General features: G+C 54.6%; 1 protein-coding gene across 3 annotated transcripts in view; it reads left to right on the forward strand.

The window, feature by feature from the left end:
• The window catches only part of CCDC9B (coiled-coil domain containing 9B), a 63,557-nt gene that overhangs the window by 2,603 nt on the left and 39,444 nt on the right, over nucleotides 1-21,510 (forward strand). Inside the window, exons 2-3 of one of the 3 annotated variants that reach the window (XM_057430559.1) lie at nucleotides 10,548-10,713; nucleotides 20,020-20,133. In XM_057430559.1, the coding sequence (XP_057286542.1) occupies nucleotides 10,639-10,713; nucleotides 20,020-20,133 (189 nt within the window). In that variant the 5' untranslated portion in view covers nucleotides 10,548-10,638. Of the gene's footprint in view, nucleotides 1-10,547; nucleotides 10,714-15,334; nucleotides 15,559-20,019; nucleotides 20,134-21,510 lie in introns of those variants that run through there. The other 2 variants (XM_057430561.1, XM_057430560.1) reach the window with 2 other exon arrangements.

A 21,510-nucleotide genomic window follows, 5' to 3' on the forward strand; every position in this document is an offset into this window, starting at 1 on the left:
TTGCAAGCCAAACCGCTCTGTGATTCTGTGACTATGGAGCTGCTGTGTTGCAAAAGCCCCTCTGTTATGAGACAGCAATTTGCTGCTGCTGCCACTGGGAAACTTCAGGGATCCATCAGCTGCTCCTCATTCCATGAAAGGCATCCTGGAGCAGGATGCCTGCTGGGTCAGGGCTTGAGCTCCTCAGGCAGGGTTGGAAACCTCTGCTTGTGAGAGGCTTAGGAATTCACACATGGAAAAGGTCAGCAAGCACTGCTCCCAGGAGAGCTGGGCAAAGGCCTCCTCTGCACCTCCTGCCTTTCACCTGCATGGGAGGAAGGTTGCCACGGGGGCTGTGGAATAGAGCCTGGAGGAGACACAAATTCCTACTGAAGACAGATTTCTCGCCTCTCCTGCTTGACCTGTGAAAGAGAAGGGAAGAAACCTTTGTATTTGAGCTTTGATCCACTTTTACTTGAAGCATCTCTTTCTTGGTTTTGTAGAGCTCATTCCTTCTCCCACCCCTCCTGCTCACCATGCACTTGCATTTCTTTCACAGACAGAAAGCAGAGTGCCTCTGCAGCTCTCCTGTCTTGTGAGAAGTCTGAGTCAGAAGTGAACACTTCACTTGCTGCGTGTGTGCAGAGACCCCCAGTCTGCACTTCTCCCCCTCCCACCCAAGTCAACAGCAAGGCTTCCTTTAGGAGTACAAGCCAAGCACATCCTTAGTGAATTCTAAGGAGGCACACCAAGGCTTTAACATGATGAGCTGGCAGATGTGACCAAGGCATTTCATGATGGATTTGCTCTGCACCAGTCAAAGTGCATGTGGCTCATTTCACAGGGCCCTCTCTTAGCAAAGCTACCTTCAGTACAATTCGTTTCCCTTCACTATAAATCAGTGTTTCCTCGGGCAGAACCGATCTCGGTTCACAGTGTCCTGGCTCCTGCTGGCAGAGCCAAGTGTTCCCCCCTCTGGTCACACTGGCTCCGTGATGCCCATCCTGCAGCAGGGCAGGGGCTGGAGCACAGTGCTCCCATGCTTGTGCTGGTTTGCAGTCTCTTGGCTACCATTTGCCGTTGGCTGTTTTGGCTCAGATCACTTTGGTTCATCTCCACTGATGTTGTCACAAGGAATCCCTGCTGTGTGCTGCCCTTTCTGCTTCCAGGAAGACCTGGTCCTCTTTGGATTGTCAGGAACAGGCAGTGCCACGTCCACACAGGCTGGGGGATATCATAGAATCATAGAGGGGTTTGTGTTGGAAGGGACTGTAAAGCTCATCCAGTTCCAACCCCATGCCACAAGCAGAAGCTCTGCTATTCAGCAAGTGGTGCTCTCCTGCCCCCTTAGGGCCCTGGGGCTTTAAACCATCCGTTTCAGTGGTTGGGTGGATGCCCCAAGCACCTGGGCAGAAAAATGAGATGGAAATATTCCTACACACTGGTACTCCTTCCAGTCAGGGCAAATCCCAGGGCTCTTTTCCCTGGCTGAAGCGACTGACAGGCAGCAGCAGGACTGGGTACACACCACATGGTTATCCCAGCTGAGGCATTCCCACCAGCCGGAGCAGCTATGCTCAGTGATGCTCCAAACCAAGCCCCTGCCCTTCTGCCAGACACCGGCTCTGCTGCTTCCCTGCTCTGCTGTGTGTCTCTGGTCTGTGAGCAGCCAGTGCCAGCACAGAGAAAGAGCCAGCAGGTCCTGCAGTCCTCTGGCAGCCGACACCACCAGATTGCTGCAAGTATGGCTATGTTCATGCTGTGCTGTCCACATCCAAGGAGAAGGCTGGCACGGAGCTGCTGCTAGACCTGTGCCTGGACCTGCTGCTTGGGCTCACACCCACCTGCAGGCAGTGCCTTTCATAGAGCCATAGAATCAGAATCATACCCAGCTCCTTGTCCCTCTTGTGCTGTTCCCCAGAGCTGGATGCAGGTCTGCAGGGGGTTCTCTCCAGAGCGCAGCAGAGGGGCAGATCTCCCTTCCTATGCTCCAGACAGGGGTATTGCAATGCCAGGCTTTCCTGTGCTCTCAGACGTTTGGGTATAGCACAGTTTGCACAACCAATCTTGCAATGTGGGTCTCAGGTGAGCTGCAGGAGCCTGGGAAACGAATGGCTGCTTTTTCAGGGCTTGGGTTCATACAAGGGCTCAGCCAAGCCCTGCAGGACCACCGTGTGCAGGCTGCTTGCAGGATTTTCAGCCATGACTTTCAAACCTCTTTGAAGCTCAGGCAGGCATTGGAAAAGGCACAGGTAAGGGAGGTGTGTTGGTACAGCCCAAAATCTTCTCTGGCCTTCCCCAGGCTGAGAATTCATGTCCCAGATTCTCCTAAGAAGAATATTTATTCCAAAGGATGACTCAGTGTGGGATACGTGAGGATGCTCTGAGGGAAGGGCTCACTCTCAGTCACACTGGGCAATGGTGTGAACATATGGGCTGCTTAGAGCAAACGTGGCTGTGCTCCCAGCACGAGGCAGTGCACGACATGGTACAAGGCAGCTACAGTCAGATTTTCCCTGCCATGATAGTACTGGATTAGGTCTCCATGGGTCTCCTGCCCCTTCAAACACACACCAAACTCATCACATCTCTTATCTGCTTCAGTTTGCAGTGTGCTGGTGCCCAGAACCTTAATTGCCATATGCCTGGTACCTTCTTAGCCCATGGTGCTGTGTCAGCAGCTACCCCAAGGTTCCAGCCCTGCAGGAACCACCCTGAGGAGCAGAGGAGGGCCCTGCATGGACCTCTCCTCCCTGTGCTGGTGTGGGCCATGCTCCAGCACACACAGAAATAACTGGCCATTCCAATTGCCCTGGAAGCCTGATTCCTCTGTCCCTTTGAAATCATGTGCCTTACACCAATGCCTGCACTGGGGAGGATGCTTCCTATGAACTCTGCAAATCCTGGATGCTGACAGCTCCTCCAAGCCCACGCCAGGACAGAGTGGTCACTACCAGCTTTCAATAGACACTAGATCTGCTTTTCCAGTAGTTACTTTTCTAAGGATTCACAGCATCAGTGCCCCTACAAGCCTGGATCAGCTCAGCTGACTCCTGTAAATGGAGTCACAAGGAGGAAAGAGATGGGTGCATGGACCAGGAGCTCTAAAAGGGAGACTTTTATTGCATCCAGAGCTTTCTCAATAGGCACCAGAACACAGGGGTTTGGCCTAAGTGTCAGCCTAGGTGTAAGTGACTGTTCAGATGAACAAGTCTGACTCAGGTCTTGCCATTTGGGGCCAAGATCTAAGGCAGAAGCTCTTCCCTGTGAGGGTGCTGAGGTGCTGGCACAGGGTGCCCAGAGAAGCTGTGGCTGCCCCATCCCTGGCAGTGTTCAAGGCCAGGTTGGACACAGGAGCTTGGAGCAAGCTGCTGCAGTGGAAGGGGTTGGGGTTGGAGCTGGAGGAGCTCTAAGGTCCCTTCCAACCCAAACCATTCTGGGATTCTGGGATTCAGTCCATGACTAAAGCACATTTCTGTCTCTAAATCAAAGCCCCTGAAGTTGCAGAAGCAGGGTAGCTCCATTCACCTGTACAATGGGCTGTGGGCAGTGAAGGTGGATAGGGCTGTTTGCTGACACAGCAACTGGACCTGCACTCTGGCAAAGGAAGCAAGTTCAGGGGCTGAGGCAGCAGGTTTGTGAAGCAGAAGAGGCCAGGATGCTGCTGTCCCCATGGAGATCCTCCAGCACGGGCGGTGCCTGGCGCGCCGGCCCTGGCTCTGAGCCCTGAAATGCTCCTGCTGCTTTACGGCTCCAATGAGCAGTGCCCGGCCAGGGTGAAGGCGGCTGCGGAGCTGTGAGCCGCCGCACAGTGCTTGGAAACCAGCAGCCTGCTGCAGCCCGAGGCAGCCTCTGGGCTCACAGCCCTGACCGTGGTGACTCTGAGTGCCCACACCTCATGAGTGACTCCAACTGTTCAAACCAGCACGGTGTGGCCACTGCGAGCAGCCAGCTTTGAGAGAGGTCTTCCCGAGACCCATTGCCTGCAGGGAGGGAGGCAGGGATTCATCCCTCCCCATAGAGATTGATCCAGAGCACTGCCTCCAGCCTGCTGACTCACCATCCTGCTTTGCCAGGCACTGTGGAAGAAAACCTTCCTCTGGATGAAGGATGGTCTCAGCTTGAAAGAATTGCCTTGTGAGCATCAAAGCAGTTTGGGAGCCCATTTGCTCATCCTTCCTGCTCACTCTTGGGGTTTTTCTGTAAGGGGATGAAAGCTTGGGATCAGCACATACCTCTCCTGGAATAGCACCAGGATCTGCTCCACCACTCACAAACTGGCCAAGCACAGAGAGGTCACAGAGTGGTAATGCCCTAAATGACAACAGGGAGACAGAATCAGCTTCTGGCTGATGGTGTGTGCTGATGGGCACAGGCAGCAACCCCACTGCTGCAGTGCAGGGGCAAGAGCCAAGCAGAGTTTGAAGGAAGTCCTGCACCAGGGAAGGGGCAATCCCAAGGCTGGGGGAGATGGGATGGAGCATCCCTGAGGAGAAGGACTTGGGGCTGCTGGGTGAGGAGCAGCTCCCCATGACCTGGCTTCAGTGAGCGCTTGAGACCAGAACCCCCCCCATGTGCTGGGCTGCAACCTCAGAGCGTGAGCAGCAGCTCAGGGAGGGGATCCTGCCCCTCTGCTGCATGCTGGGGAGATCCCCCTGCAGCCCTGATCCAGCTCTGGAGCAGCAGCACAAGGGGGACCTGGAGCTGTTGGAGCAAGGCCAGAGGAGGCCATGGAGCTGCTGTGAGGGCTGGAGCAGCTCTGCTCTGGAGCCAGGCTGAGAGAGCTGGGCTGGGGCAGCCTGGACAAGAGAAGGCTCCTGAAGGGGAGACCTGAGAGCAGCTCCAGTGCCTGAAGGGGCTGCAGGAAAGCTGGAGAGGGGCTTGGGACAAGGGATGTAGGGACAGGCCAAGGGGAATGGCTTGAACCTGCCTGAGGGGAGACTGAGATGAGCTCTTAGGCAGAAGCTCTTCCCTGGGAGGGTGCTGAGGCGCTGGCACAGGGTGCCCAGAGAAGCTGTGGCTGCCCCATCCCTGGCAGTGTTCAAGGCCAGGTTGGACACAGGGGCTTGGAGCAAGCTGCTCCAGTGGAAGGGGTCCCTGCCCGTGGCAGGGGTTGGAGCTGGAGGAGCTTTCAGGTCCCTTCCAACACAAACCAGGCTGGGATTCTATGATAATGCACTAAATGGAGCAAACGCCCTCTTTTTACACCCTAAGAATAAATGAAGGAGTAGGATTACTTCTCTGGAAGGGGTTGAGTCTTCAGGAAAGCCCTGCTATGGTGTTAGTCCCTCTCTGTACACCCTGTGCCTGTCCCAGAAACAGGAGTCTTCCCATGTGCTGTCAGTTGTGATTTGGCAGCACATACGAGGTCTGCTGAAGGTGGAGAAATGCTGTGTGCAAGGTGTGACCCATGTGGTAACACAGGCTTTGGATCTCTCAGCTCCACTTAGGAGCACTGAGCCCAGTAGAGACTGGGAGGGAGGAGATGGAGAACCTATGGAGTGTGGAGGAAACCCAGCACATCTGAGAGACCTGAACTCTCAAAGCGGAGAAATAATCCCAGCCCTCTTGGTAGGAGATGAGGGAGGAAGCAGGACATGGCCGAAGCTCACCAAGCTACAGGTGGGCTGCTCTGTCTACTGCATCTCTGCACACCCTGCTCTGCTCGGATTGAATCTGCTCCCGGCTGGAGGTGGGAAGTTGCTGCTGGAAAGGGAGTGTTGCAGGACAGGGAGTCTCAGCACCACGTTTTCATTCCAGGACAGGTTCTAGTGACCATGACAGGAGCTGGCAGATGAAGAGATTCAGAGCAGCCCAAGGAGAAGGACTTGGGGGTGTTGGTCAATGAGAAAATGAACAAGGGCCAGCTTCAGTGTGCGCTCACAGCCCAGAAACCAACCGTGTCCTGGGCTGCATCCAAAGCAGCGTGACCAGCAGGTCCAAGGAGGTGATCCTGCCCCTCTGCTCTGCTCTCGTGAGACCTCACCTGGAGCATTGTGTGCAGTTCTGGTGTCCTCAACATAAAAAGGACATGGAACTGTTGGAACAAGTCCAGAGGAGGCCACGAGGATGCTCAGGGGCTGGAGCACCTCCTGTATGGAGACAGGCTGAGAAAGTTGGGGCTGTTCAGCCTGGAGAAGAGAAGGCTGCGGGGAGACCTCAGAGCAGCTTCCAGTGTCTGAAGGGGGCCTATAGGGATGCTGGGGAGGGACTCTTCATTAGGGACTGCAGTGACAGGACAAGGGGTAACGGGTTCAAACTGAAACAGGGGAAGTTTAGATTGGATCTAAGGAGGAAATTCTTTCCTGTGAGGGTGCTGAGGCACTGGAATGGGTTGCCCAGGGAGGTCATGAATGCTGCATCCCTGGCAGTGTTCAAGGCCAGGTTGGACAGAGCCATGGTTTAGTGTGAGGTGTCCCTGCCCATGGCAGGGGGTTGGAACTGGATGGTCTTAAGGTCCTTTCCAACCCTGACTATTCTATGATTCTATTCTGTGATTGTAGGAGGACAGCAGGAGGCACCATGTGCTGGCCAGACCGTGGGACTCAGCTGTACAGTGGCACAGCTTTGCACAGAGGGGGATTTTGAGTGATGCTGAGGAACAGGCAGTGGGAGATGAGCCCATTCCTGCTCTCTGTGGGTCTGGGCACTGGCTTGGCAGCACAAGAAGAGCCACAGCGCCAAGATTTCCGACTACAGTTGTTCTTTGAACCAGATTTGCTGGCACAGGGCTTGTCATGTGGGAAAAATCTTCCTGAACTGACATTTCCCCAGTGGGGAAAAAAGTCCTATTAAAACTCCTCCAACTCCCTCAAGTGTTGTAGGTGGGGGTAGAGCTGCCCTTGGGGACTTCTGTCCCTGCTTTAGCAAGCTTTAAACAGTCTGGGTGATGGACCTGAGCAGTCTGGTTAGAGCAGAACAGGCTCCTTGTGGGTTAATGTACCTCACCTTCGCAATGAGCAGAGCACCACTGCTGGCAAAAGCACCAGCTGATGACAGTGATGGGACAGGGGAATGGCTTTAACCTGCCCGAGGGGAGACTGAGATGAGCTCTTAGGCAGAAGCTCTCCCCTGGGAGGGTGCTGAGGCGCTGGCACAGGGTGCCCAGAGAAGCTGTGGCTGCCCCATCCCTGGCAGTGCTCAAGGCCAGGTTGGACACAGGGGCTTGGAGCAAGCTGCTCCAGTGGAAGGGGTCCCTGCCCGTGGCAGGGGTTGGGGCTGGAGGAGCTTTAAGGTCCCTTCCAACCCAAACCAGGCTGGGATTGTGTAATTCTGTGCTTTACATAGAGCCCTCCTGTGCCACAGACAGCAGAGTGCATTCAGGTTGCCACCCCATACTGCACACACTGTGTGTGATGCTCCCGCTGCAGCTCCAGCATCTCCCCCTCAGCCGGGGTCCTGCAGCCCTGAGCTCACCCCCTTCACTAGCAGCATCGCTCGCAGGAGGTGCCAGGTGCCACCAGTGTTTCTGGCTGGTGGCTCTGCAGGCTGCCCCAACCCTGGTGTTATCACCCTGGGTAACAGAGGAGACAGCTACCAGGAGGCCTGCAGCCTCACCAGCCTCAGTTCTCAGTGGGGAAGGTTGCTCTGGGGAGGAGGTCACTCCCTGCCCTCTTGCTCCAGCCCTGTGAGGAGAGGACTGTGCTCCTCCTGCTGTTGTGGCAAGGCTTATTTAAGGGGTTCCTGCTCTCCTCGTCCTCATTTGGGTGCATTAAGGTGCTGTTAACAGGCTTAAGGATAAGAGAAAGTCCCAGCCTGCAGGAGTCTGTCCACACCGAGGAAAACAAAGCCATGTGAATGACCACTGGTGTTAACTGGGAGGTTTTAACGTGGGGAGAGCTTTTTATTAACAGCCTTCATGTGTCATTCTTCATCTTGGTGAACCTAAGCTTTGCGCCAACACCTTCAGCACAGGAATGTTACAGCCTTGCCAAGGATGAGTTTAAAATGCAAGCATAAAAGCTCATTGGGAAAAGCTAGAGCTAGCAGGGGTGGTTTCCCTAAGGCAGCTTGGTGGCTCTTGTGGGTTCTGGATTGTTGTGAAGGTCATGATCAGAGCCACAGCTGGGAATAGGACCAGGTATGGGGAAGGACAGAAGAACACTGAACCACAGCCCTAACCCTGGCTGTTGCAGGTAGCACTGACAAGGTCTTTCCTCTGCCAGGAGAAACTCCTCCTGCCCACACAGGGCTGGCAGATCCCAGCAAAAGATGGAGACATCCCACCCTTGGGGGCTGAGCTGTCAGCCCCATCCCTGCTCCTTGTTTTAATTGCTGATCAGAGCTGAGCTGCTCTGAACTTGCCTCCCATAAGCTACTTAGTGCTGTTGGTACAAGCAATTTCCTCATCCCTCTGAGCCTTCACTGATACAACACGGGCTGATGCCAGCCAGACCCAATCCATGCCCAGGGCTATCACAACCAGAGAATGAACCACAGATTAATCCCTCAGCCTGTACCCAGCTATGAATTTGCCCTTTTTGCTTCATAACAACAGCCCTCACCCTACTCACGCCACATATAAACATCTTTACAGCTGGATCCCACCAGACCACATCTGGTCTGGCTCCTGCACAGTCCCCTGTGATGGGAGGAAAACTGGAGTGGGCAGAGCTGGCCATAAGCTGCTGATTCTGCCTGTCCAGACACATCTTCATCCCATGGGATTTGCAGAACCATGGAACCAACCAGGCTGGAAAAGCCCTTCAAGCTCATCCAGTCCAACCATTGCCCAGCATTGCCAAGGCCATCCCTGCCCCATGGCATGGAGGCCTTGTCTCCATGGTATGGGAACAATTGCAGGGCCAGTGCCTGCAGCCCTGCCCTGGGCAGCCTGTTCCAATGCCTGAGCACCCTCTGGGGCAGGAATTGTTCCTCAGCTCCATCTAAACCTGCCCTGGGGCAGCTTGAGGCCGTTTCCTCTTGTCCTGTCCCTATTCAGCAGGACCCAAGCTCTTCCGTCCCAATGGCATCAGTGCCAGCGAGTCAGTGTCATCCAGGGATGGCCCAGTTGAGGTCTTGGAGAGGAAACTGGCTGAAATGGCCCCTTTCAGGAGGATCAGAGCTGTGTGTGTGTGTGTGGTGAAAAGCAGTTGGTTTGGCTCAGGAGGGGGAAGGTTCCATCTCCCAAATTGTTGAGATGTTTCTGCTCTGTTTGGTTACAAACTGAGCTTCAGAAATGCTCAGAATATTGCAGATGATGCTGCCAGAAAAAGGCATCTTCAGTTGCTTGCTCCAAGCATTTCTCAATAAAAAAGGTTTAAATAACACCAGGTCAAAAGCAGGGTGTCATTTAATCAATTCCTTCTGAAGGAACTGAAGGAAACCCAGTATTCCAGGGGGAAAGGAAATGGAATTCTTCCTTTTTACAAAGCCAGTTGTAAACCCTGTATTTTATCCTGCCCTCATCCCATGTCTTTGCCCTGCACAGTGCCCCCAGCCCTGAGCAACACGCAGGGAGCAGTCAGGAGGCCCAGCAGCATGTCCACATTCCCAGGGCAGGACCACCTCGCCCAGGAGCTCCACTGGGGCCTCAAACAGATGCCCAAAGAAAAGGAAGGAATGAACAAGTGTGTGATGGCTCCAAGTGCTCTGCAGGGGATTTTGTGAGTGGGTGGGATGTGTCCAGGCAGGAAACCTCCACGGGTGCTCTCTTCTTGGACCTCAGGAAATGGGATCTTACTTTATCACAAGCTGAGTCTCTGGGAGCTTGTGCAAGGAATGAAATAAGGCCAAGCTGGGGCTGTTCAGCCTGGAGAAGAGAAGCTGTGTGGAGACCTCAGAGCAGCCTTCCAGTGTCTGAAGGGGGCTACAAGGATGTTGGGGACTCTTCGTTAGGGACTGGAGTGACAGGCCAAGGGGTGATGGGTTCAAACAAACAGGGGAAGTTCAGGTTGGAGATAAGGCAGAAGCTCTTCCCTGGGAGGGTGCTGAGGCACTGGCACAGGGTGCCCAGAGAAGCTGTGGCTGCCCCATCCCTGGCAGTGCTCAAGGCCAGGTTGGACACAGGGGCTTGGAGCAAGCTGCTCCAGTGGAAGGGGTCCCTGCCCGTGGCAGGGGTTGGAGCTGGAGGAGCTTTGGGGTCCCTTCCAACCCAAACCATTCTATCTTTCTATGATGCTCCATCCCTGGCAGTGTTCAAGGCCAGGCTGGACAAAGCCTTGGGTGCCATGGTTTAGTGTGAGGTGTCCCTGCCATGGCAGGGGGGTTGGAACTGGATGATCTTAAGGTTCTTTCCAACCCTGACTATTCTATGATTCTGTGAAATTCTCACCATAGCTGGGAGCAGGACCAGTGTCTCCAGCTGGGTTTTAACTCATGCTCTCAATTCATGATTTCCATCCGCTGGAGCGTGGGTTATCTGCAATTCCAAGAGCTTCCTGCCTCCTGAGTGGAGCACTGAGCTAACCAGGCCCAGCACAGCGAGTGTCCACAGGCACCTCAGCCACCTCCGCCCTTTCTCTCCACCCAAGTATTCATTAGTGTTGGACTGGTCCTTTAAACCTAATTGCCACCGTGACTCCCTTTTTCATCCCCTCCCTTCTCAGGTGCCTCTGTTCCTCTTGCAGGCTGTCCCTTGCCCTTGTGCTCCACACCAGCTCTACACCTCAAGCTCTGCACAGGAGGAGCCCAGCTGTGAGCAGAGCCCAACCTGAACCCATGCAGCATCAGTGTGATGCGACACCCACGAAGCCCATGATGAGTCTTCAGTCCAGCTTAGACCCTGGAGCCAAGGTTGGTGTCTGGAGCTTGCTTGTGAGTTCTGCTGGCAAAGGGGAGTGAAAGGCTTTGTTAGGTTTGAATGGAGCTTGGCTAGGATGGGAGGTGCTCATGGGGCTGAATTTGACGCGTCCTTCTTCTTGCACTAGAGTGGGAGTGGGATGTGCTGCCACTCGAGTAGCCCCAAAGCAGCCATGCGTAGAATAATTTGGAGGTTTTGTAGCTCAAAAAGGGCACATGAGCATGTCAGGAGCCAGCTGGCTCTTGGCATCTTCATTTACAGCTTCTGAGCTATAAGTTGAGGCTGCTGGGCTGCCCATGTCCTCCTAGATGTGGGCTGAAGGCATGGGCTGGGATGGGAGCCTCCCTTGGTCACTGCTGATGGCAGGTTTCACCCAGGGGGAAGCAGTCGCTGGCTGCAGCTCTCCATGCTTTCCCCAAGGAATATGTTTCCATAAAGGATGAAAGGAACCTGCCTGACCGGCTGTCCCAGCCACTTTCCACTGCCTGGCTCCCTTCCCAAGGCTGGCTCATGTGTCCTACATCCAAAGGCTGGGCTAATGGGGTCAGCAAACCTGCACTTGGCCCTGCTGTGCCTGTCTGGAGATGGGGCAGATGCTCTCCCTGTTCACTCAGTCTCTACTTCAGAGGCCTTACACCAGAGATACAAGTTTTTCTGGAGCAAAAGATGCCATGCGGTGGTGAGGTCATGAGTTATTCAGGGTGGCAGTAAACAGGGGTAGGCACAGATCTCACCCACAGGACTTGAGGCAAGAACCTGAAGGATGATGCCCGTGGCAGGGGTTGGAACTGGATGATCTTTAAGGTCCCTTCCAACCCAAACCCGTCTGTGGTTCTCTGGTGTGCAGGAAGGGGGAAAAGAGGAAACAGCCTTGTCCTCTGATGGGAACAGGGCTGCTTTGCATGTCCTGAGAAGCTTCTGTGCTGGTGCTGTGGCTGGTATCATTATGGGAAGTACCAACTGATGTTAAGCAGGACCAAGCTGCCCTTACATCTTTTAACGAGCTTTGGTAGTTTTAATTTTAATTGTCCATAGATACATTTCAACCCGACTGTCTCACAGCTCTTTGATCCCTGTCAGTCTCCACCTAAAGCCTGGGTAAGGTTTGTAGCTGCTCCCTCCTCCCAGTCTGGGGAATCTGCTGACCTCTCTCCTGCAGGAAACGCCTCAAACGCCTTTTCACCCTTGGAGCTGGGGACAGGACCAGAGCAGGGGTGAGCAAAGAGGAGTTTGCTTATTGCAGGGAACTTTGCTCTGTGGTTGACCCGATGGGAATGGATATGCTGCATGTTCCCATCCCTCTGTCCCACAGCCTGGAGAGGAGCTGCTGGTTCTGCTCTGGAGCCTCAGGCAGCAGCATCTCGGAGTTCACTGCTGCTCACAGCAGTGTTCAGGAGTGCTTCTGAACCTTCCTACAGCCCTGCTACACGGCAGAGAGTGTGTCTCCCAAACCAGGCAGACTTCACCCTCCGGTTCTACAGTGGGCTTCCCGGCAGCCGGGTCCCAGCGGTTCCCGAGTGCCATCTGCTGCTGGAACAGCGTCCTGCAGCAAGGGAGAGAAGCCAAGCTGGAGATGGGTGAAGTGCCCTTGGGAAGTGGCACCATGGAACTGAGGGGCTGTGGAGGAGTCTCATAGAGCGCAAAGGGAAAGGAAGGACGGTTTCCCTTCCTTTCCCTTCCCTTTGGAAAGCCAAAGCGGTTCTTGCTGGTGGAAGGGCTGATGGAGGGATGCCAGGAATGCTTCTTGGGGCAGTCAGGTTTGAGTTTGTTGAGGACTCAGATTCTTTCTTTGTAAGAAACAAACTCTTGCTGTCAAAATATGGGGTGATGCTTGCTGCAGGCTGCTGGGTGCTGCCCTGGTTCTTTGTGCTGAAACTGAAAGGGAGAGGCTTTGCAGCTCCCAGCTAGATAAAGGGGCTGTGTCACTGTCACGAGCACAGAATGGACAGGTCATTGCCCTCATTTCCTGCCTTTGCCTCAGGAAATCTCCACCAAACCTTGCCCTGAGTGAAGAGCAGGGGCTGCAAGCAGCAGGAGGTTGTGCTCAGTTTGCTCAGCTGAGCCCCTGTAGAGCAGCAAAACCCCCTTATGTCCTCTGGATCGCTCCAGCTTCCAGGCTTTCCTGCAGGCAAACTGCTGTCTGCTCCAGGACTGCTCCTCAGGGGCTGCCAACACTTAGCAAGAGCTGATACATCCCCTTTCCATGAAGAGGAAACCACAGAGCCAACCTGGGGCACCTACATGGGTGCACCCCGTGGCTTCTGTGCTGAGCAGGCTTCAGAGAGGGTACCAGACAGTGCACAGCAGCCGAAGCACAGTAAAGAGCCCAGAATCAGGTCATCAGCCTATTAAAGACCTTCTAGTGATTTTAGAAGAGTAAAGGGATTAACTCCAGACGTGGTGGACAAATTCCTTAGTGAGTAATTCAGCTGTTCTCCTAATGTCCTTCCTGTTGTATTTGTAATAGACAGTGTCTGAAGGACTCTCTCAAGTTGCTGCATGCTGGGAGAGAGTTGCCACCAACTGCCCAAGAGAGCACTACTGATGTGCTTCAGCCACCAAGGTGAGGTACTCAGTGTGTCCTGAGGTCCTGCAGGATGTCATCCATCCAGTACACCCTTCTCACTGGAGCAGGAGACCGGGGACTGTCATCCTTGGAGGAGATGGTCCTCTCCTTCCCAAGTGCACGCCTCTGGGTCTTGGTGCTCCCTGATGCCAGGGTGATGGTTCTGGAGGATTGTCCTTACTCTGAGCTAGGCACAGATCCCGTGGGAAGGCAGTGCTCATCTTGGGATTGGCACTGAGTTTAGAGCAAGCCCTCAAGTTGAGGACAGCCATGGTGTTATTGCAATCCTTTCTGGCCAGGACACCAGCAATAGACAAATATATGTGCATGCATATAACCCCATAAATCTCAGCAGGTTCTGCTTTCTGCATCCTGGGAGAGTCCCAAGAGCACAACCAGGTCCCCAAACCAGCCTGTTTTGCCCCAGTGCTGAAGCTGCAGATGCTGTTCCCTTGACGGGGCCCTTTTGCCCCTGGGTTTCCATGTCCTCAGTGCACACTGAGCATTCATCTTGTCATTCGCCTCAGATGATGATGCAAAAGTAAATGCTTGTCATTTACACCACTCAGACATGGAAAAGGAGAGCTGAGAAATGTCTGCTCTGTGTTGAGGGCAGTGGCGTAGCTGACACTGCCCTGGAGGGAACTGCAGCTCTACTGAGCAAAGGCAAAGGTATTTTGGGGCTCTTTGTACCTGCTCATGGCACTGCTGTTGTCCCCACCATTGGTAACAGCAGAGACCTTGCATGCTATGGCTGTGAGGTCTGTAGGGTTTTCCCAGTTTTCCATCCACAGCAGGGTCTTCCACGTCCTTCCTCAAGCCTGAACCCATAGGCACTGCCTGGGGGATGGGTTCCATTTCCTTTCATCACTTGAGTAGCTGCTAATTCATATGGGTCAGTCTTTTCCTCTAAGCTCCTTTACCAAGCCACCCTTCCAGCTCCTTTAGTGCCTTAGCCCTGAGGTCCCATAGCCAGAGCCATGCCCAGGGGAGGGATCAGATCCAGAGCTCTTCAAAGGTTTTTGAAGGCTTCCTTTGAACCATGCTGGGTTTTTGGTTGAACATCGTGGATTTTGTGAGCAGCTGACCCGCTCAAAGCTCTTAGAGGGGACAGGTACCACCAGTGGGCCTGCTCCTTCGGTTTTCCCATAACAAACATAGCAGAGCCCTCATTAAGGTTGGGTGTGCATCAGTCCTTGGGCAACAATATTCCCCTGTGTGGTTGTGTGTTGCTTGGGTCCATCAGAAGCTGAAGAAAGGGGCAGCCAGACTGCATTGAGGGGGGGCACATGGGGCACAGCCAGGACACGGTGCTGAGATGAGGGTTTGAGTGTGGCAACCCAAGAGGCAGCAGATGAATCCTAGAATCCCAGAGTGGTTGGGGTTGGGACCTCAAAACTCACCCAGTTCCAACCCCCTGCCACAAGCAGGGACACCTTCCACTAGAGCAGCTTGCTCCAAGCCCCTGTGTCCAGCCAGGGATGGGGCAGCCACAGTATCATGTATCTAATATTCTATATTCTATATTCTATGTATTATATGAACGTTGCCTGCTCCCCCAAAGCCCCACTTCGTTGCTTTGCTGGAGGTCATCCTGGCAGCTTTCAGATGGGGACTCACCGGTGGACTCTCTCCTTTGACACACGCTTCACGGTGCGGGCTGGCAATGCCCACCCAGAGCACAGCTTCTGCTCCCTCCCTGCAGGAAAGGCACGTTTGGAAAGCAGGGAAATCATTCCCAATGGATACTGCGATTAAGCAGAAAAAGGCAATCCCAGCTCGTGTTTCCCCAGGGAGGCTCACGCACATCCTCACACCCAGCAGCCATTCAGGACCCCCGATATTATCCCTATCCCCCGCCAGGCGTGCAACCGGCCACGCAGAACAAATACCCCGAGCCCGTGAATGGCCACCGGGTGAAGTCAAGCTGTTTGCCTGCTCCCTTTCTCATTGTCCTCCCAGCTTCTCCCACTTTGAACCGGGGCTTGCGGCATCAGGAAGTTAAAAGGAGCCAGGAGCGGGGGGGGCAAAAGGGGGAGTGTTTCTTTTAAACAGAGAGCGAGGCTGGAGCGGAGGACACAGGCACTCCAGACCCTGCCTGTGCTCGGTATATTAGGCAGCCAGTGCTCTTGGCTGGCAGCCCAGACAGGCTTTTGTAATCAAAACATGATCCTGTGTGCTGTGCAACCAGTGCGGAGAAAGGCCGGCTGATGGCTCTCCCCTTCTAGCTCTGCGCTGGAATCCGCCGCCGATGGCCACCATGCACCGAGCCGTGAGTGCTGCCCCTGGGGGCCCGGGAGGGACGCGGGGGGCCCTCGCCGCACCGGGACGTGCTGTGCCTGCCCTCGGGGGAGGCTGCCCCTGCCTGCGCCTTTGTTGTTCCCCTCCTCGCTGGCTGCCGGCCGGCTCCGGGTGCTCGGGGTTGGGGGGGGATTTGCGGTGCTGAGCTCTGTGTGCCCATGGCGGGGCCGCGGGACGCGGTGGGAGGCCGGGGTCGGTGTCAAACGCGAGCCGCGGCCGAGCTGGATGGTGCCTGTCCTGGCGGAGCTCGCAGCAGGAGCTGTCAAGCCAGAGGATATCCCTTAAAGAGAGCGGATGCGTTTGCTTACGCAGAGGAGCATTAGCGACGGGCCTCGCTCCTCTCCCCTCTCCCCTGCCTCCTCCTGCTGCCTTTCTCGCTTTCCCAACCCTGCTGCCTCCAAGAAGGCAGGAGATGGGAGAAGAGTGTGGGAAAACAGAGCCGGGCTGGATCGAGACGTCCTCCAGCCCCCCCAGCTGTGTGTGTATGCACTGCCCGTGAGAGGGGCATGACAGGACGAGATGGCGTCAGTTCATCGAAGCACGAGGCCCTCTCTCTCCGTTTCCCCTTTTGTGACAGTTGTAGGTGCAGTAGAAAGAGGCCTCTCCTTCTGTGCCTTCACTTTGCAATCAGGAGGCATCAGGCTTGGCTGCTTTCAAAGCCATCGTACGCTGCCAAAGCCATTTATAACCCTCCTGTGGCTTGGACATACGGGCACCTTGGCTCCCCGGAAGAGCTTTGCTCTGGGGAGGGCACGGTGTGGCCACTTTTCACCCCGAGCATCAGCTTCGGCCTGGGCTGGGGTAGCGGGTTGGTTCCAGAAGCAGAGAGCAGGGCACGTCCCCTGTTATCAGCTGGCTCAGAGCGGTGGCAGCGGGTGAGCAAACGCTGACTTGGCTGAAGCATACAATGGGTGATCCCCTGGGACGTGGTGCTGCTGCAAGGCAGAGCGGCTGCTTCTAGCCCGGGGTGCATGGGAAGGGACCATCCCTTGTCCACAGCTCCCAGTGTTTGCTGAAGCAGAGCGTGCACAGAGAAATACCTCAATGTCTTCATGAGTAAAAGGCAGGAGAAGTGCTCAATAGCAGCAAAACTTCCCTTCCAGTGCCTGGTTTCCAGCTGGAAATGGAAAGACCCCCCTCCCCCTGCACGAGCTCTGTTGCAGCGTAGACAAAACGCTGACAAATGTGCAGCCCTGTGTGTTGGGAACAGCCTGACAGCTCTGTGCCATCGTTTGTCTTTGGAAAGAGCAGGGCACGAATCCAATCTCTGCAGGAACTGTTAAATCCCTCCTGAGCCCGCAGCTCTGTCGGTGTGCCTTCAAAGGAATCTGGAGATGAAAGGGGTGTGTTTGAGGCCGTGCACCACTTTGATCCCACCCTCAAGCAGGCAACACCCCAGCACTGAGCAAACAGCAAACCTGCCAATTTAGTGCTCACAGAATAGCTTCCGTTCAGGTCAGCACTGAATTCGGCTCTACTCAGCCTTGCAAAGAGGCCATGGAAGTGTATGCACCCTCGTGCACACCCCACTCCCTTGTCCTGTACCCCAGGGATTGATGGCAGTGGAAAAGTGCGTTTCCTGCTCCCACGGCCCTTGACAAGATCCCGTTGTCCAGCAGGAGAACGTGTGCTGGTTTCGATGTCCCTCATGTCCCACCGGAGCACAAATGCCTGTGTCCTGCAGAGCAGCTCTCTGCAAGGGCTGTGATTAAATACCCCTTGTTGGGGACACGAGGGGGGATGAGCTTGTGTCGGTCTGAGCGCTGCTTCAGCAAACTGGTTCCTCTGCCTTTCCCCTCTCTGACTTCTGACATCCTCTGCCATGGTATTACACTTGCAACCTTCGGGCCCTTTCCTCCAAAGAACATGACCTAGGCAGACTTCTTCCCTATCCATGGCCTTATTTTGTGCAGGTGAAGCTCAGATCACAGCTGATGTTATTTAGCTTTGGGGCTTTTTTAATGGAAAGCCCTGGAAATGAGCCTGCCCCATCCCTGGCAGTGTTCAAGGCCAGGCTGGACACAGGGGGTTGGAGCAAGCTGCTCCAGTGGAAGGGGTCCCTGCCTGGGGTAGGAGTTGGAGCTGGAGGAGCTTTGTGGTCCCAAACCAGCCTGGGATTCTATGAAAGGCAGCCCCAGCATTGCAGGGATGTGCTGTGATTCAGCAGCTGGTTCCCTTCCTTTGAAGGGATCTACCCCATTCACACAAGGGGACAGTTTGCAGCCCTGCTTCCCAGGAGCCTGTGATGCTTTGGGAAGAGCAGGGATGCCAACCCCAATGAATCCCCACACATTACCTGGAATTAGTTTCTGAAGGGCAGCTGCTCAGACACAGCCACATTCTTCCTTGGTGTCCATCTCCCAGGTGGCTCAGCACCTCCCCATGTTCAGGAGGTGATTCCTGCAGCTCATCTTGAGCAGGATGTCCCCATCCTGGCAAAATGCTACATGACACACAAGTAATTGAAGGTTGGGTTCCCAGCCCCTTAATTCTACCTCGCTTGATGCATTGGCACAGTGAACACACACATCTTGAGGGGGCTGGAACCCCTGTACATCAGTGGATAGAGCTCACAAAGGTAGCTGGGAACACAGAGCACAGTCAAAGCTTTTCCCTCCCCCTGGGCTACAGCCTCTGTGGTTTCATTCACTCTTTGCCTTCAAGCCTTGAGCTTCTCACTGCATGTTTGATCTGGTTAAGAAGGGCTGGGTTTGACAGTGCTCCTCCATCCCATCCTCTGGACCTCTGCTGCTCCAGTTTTCCCTCTGGTGACCCAGTTAGGAATAAGCAAAAGGTAACTGAGGTCTCCAGGAGAAACCCTCCCTTCCCAGGAGAAGGGCTTTGTGAGCCCCTGAACTCCTGCCTGAGGCTGGCCCCTGGCTCCTGGCTTACCCAGTGCAGGGTGGGTGTCAGACCAGATCCCATGTCCCCAAGTGCCACTACTGGCTCCTGACAGATCCGTCCCTAAGGAGGTCACAGATGCTATGTCATGATTAATGAAGGAAAAACCCCTCCTGCCTGTGCAGAAGCTCTTCCCAGCACTGAATGCGTTGGATTCAATAGATGGATGGAGAATGCTGCAGGGATTTAGCCCTCGGGATGGGCACAGCAGGAGCAGAAGTGCTCACTCATAGGGGTGTGGTGGGGATTTGCTCCTGTGGAAACAGGGAAACCAACAGTTCTCTGGAGGGTCTTGGTGGTTTTATGAGGAATTTGATGGGAAGCCAACAGGGATAGACATAAAACATGCCTTGCCAATGCATCGCCAGCACAGCTTGCCCGTGGGCAGGTCCCTCTCCCTGCCCATACACCGTGGCTGGGGTGAGGTGTCCTGGAGCAGGGTCTGATACCAGCCCAAGGGACCTCGAGAGCTCCAGGGTGAAGATGGGGCTGGGATGTGCAGTGCCACAGGGGAGGCAGTGCTGACCCCAGAGGACGTTAGGGCACACGAAGATCTTCACCACCTCTTGGGACCATCTGTATGCCTCTCCAGCACACGCTGGCTGTTTCCACTTCATAGGGAGACAACCTGCAGGAGCAGCATCCAGTCGTAGGCAGATGGGTGATGCTTTCATTCCGTTTGCATCTTGATTCCTCCAGACGTCCCTGGCTCTGTGGGCAATATGCATTGTGCACAGCAGCTGGATTTGCTGCAGTGCTTCTGCAGATGCACTGCTCAGCACCTAGTGGTGAAGGCAGCAGATGGGGGTAACCTGTAGGTGGTCACAGTTGAGATGCTAGCAAAGCAGCCTGCTCAGATTTGGGGTTCCTTTCCTCTGCTCCTCAGTCTCATTTCATCTTTCCCAGCTCTCTGTGTGAGTGAAGGAGAGGGAACATGAGCTCTCTGCCTCATGCAGATGCCATGCTGATAAGGCCAGCACAAACCCACTGTTTAAAAATAAACCTGTATAGTGCCTTGGAGAGCTCAGCCTCGCCTCTTGCTCCTCATTCGAGCACCAGGCAGAGTCTGGACGGTGTGGACCAGCTGCTGCAGTGAGTCCATCCTCATCAGCGTTGTCACTAGGCACTGCTGTCACTGGAATTGAAAAGCTCCAATTTGTTGTTCCCTGTGGTCACCAAGGTGCTGGCTGAATGTAAATGTGATACTGATGTGCCTGAGAGCACCTGAACCAGCCGCAGGGAGAGGTGGTGTTGCTGCGTGCAGGCAAGCAGTGTGTTAGCTCTGGAGCCTACTGCCAGCCGTGGAAGAGGGACATCAGCCTCTTGCCCTAAGTGTCTCAGTGCTGAGCAAAAGAAAAGGTCAGTTCTGTCAGGAAAAGGTCTGTTTTCAACATACATATTCTTTCTAATGGAGGACCAAGGGGAGAAATGATGGGGAAAGACTCTTTCACTGCCCACCCTGTACAAAGAAGGAGCAGGTTTCACGCCGTTGCTGTGATGACTGAGAAGAGCTCTCCTGCTCCTGTTGCAGGATGCAGCTGTGGAGGATGCAGTGCTCAGGAAGAAAGAGCAGAAAGATGTGGAGCTCGACAAGAAGATCTTGGCCCTGCGGAAGAAGAACGAAGCGCTCATACGAAGGTACCAGGTGAGTCTGCAGGCTCTGCCCTTCCCCAGCTCTGTTTTGGAGTCCCCAGCTCACAGAGGGAAGGACATGGTGAGCACTCTTGAGGTGACTGTTCAATAGACAACATTTTTACATGGGAAGGCGTTTGGAGCAGCTGGGCAGAGCTCTGTTAGCCATGGCTCTGGAATTGCATTGGAAAGCAGACCTACCAATGCATGCCTAGCTGCTACAGCACCTCCTCTCACCCTCCCGTCTGCCTCTGTCTGCACCACACTTCCCAGCCATCCATCTCCTGTTCCCCTGACTTTTCCACATCTATCCTTTCCAATGTCTCATGTTTGTCCTCTTGGATGCATAGGAGATTGCATCCCCAGTACATTTGATGGGTTCATCTTCCCTGCCAGGGCAGTAGTATGGGTTGAGGCTCTTCCCTGGCTGTTTCTGTGGAGCACAGAGGTCTCCAAAAGAGATTCCATGAAAAAGAGGGAAGATGAAGGCATATCAAGGCTTTAGCAGCCTGCTGGTTACTGCACCTTTACCCTGGATTAGAAGGAAGTACTCCAGCTACACCCCCTGGTTTCTGATCCTGCCTCATCCCTAACCCTAACTCTTGGCCAAGGTGTGCAGGAGATATCCAGCCCGGCTGTTATGAGCTGGTTTGGGTGCCACGGTGCTAACCCAGAGCTGTGTCTGGATTTGTTTAATGTCGGTACAGAGTAGGACAGCCTGAGGATGCTCCTGGCAGAAGGATTCCCCTTGGCTTGTCTAGGATGTTCTCCTGCCTGTGCTCAAGGCCACTTGGCCTGAGGGGCTCTTCAGCACTTGCTGGCTGGGTGGGCAGCCTGGAGTCTGGCAAAGAACCCAAAGCCCCTGAGCACACTTTGTGTGTTGGAGCCATGGCTGAGACTGAGTGGGGCTGGGGCTGGGTCTTGCTTAGGAGGCATTTCCCTTGGTACCATTGGAGCCATTTTGGGCCTTCCCTGGTGGCAGCAAAAACTGGTGCACAGTGGAAAGCTCTGGTTGAATGTCACAAGCAGCTGGGGGAGAGGAACTCTCACTCCTGTATGAAATACTGCCACTAGCACTTGGCTTCTAGAAGAGGCTGGCGTGTAGATGGCCAGATCTCAGCCACCTTCCCATGGCCACAGATGATGCTCTGGCCCCACGCTGGCCTAGGGACCATGGTTTCTGTACACACGCTCCCTTTCTGCAGGCCTGGTGAGTCTTCCACAGATCCTGTTCCCAATGCGTCCTGAATACCACACTGATCATCTTCTCTGCATGTCAGGAAGGGACCCCTGTGCCCTGTGCTGAGACCATAGGGAATGCTCTGAGCCAACAAGAGGTTTACCTGTGGCACAGGAACAGGTAAAGCAGGTCATAGCTATCTGTGGCCCC

This window comes from Pezoporus wallicus, unplaced genomic scaffold (assembly GCF_028554395.1).
Source record: "Pezoporus wallicus isolate ANWC-B61680 ecotype Strahan unplaced genomic scaffold, APGP_CSIRO_Pwel_v1 contig_8824, whole genome shotgun sequence".
In the NCBI taxonomy this organism is placed as follows: Eukaryota; Metazoa; Chordata; class Aves; order Psittaciformes; family Psittacidae; genus Pezoporus; species Pezoporus wallicus.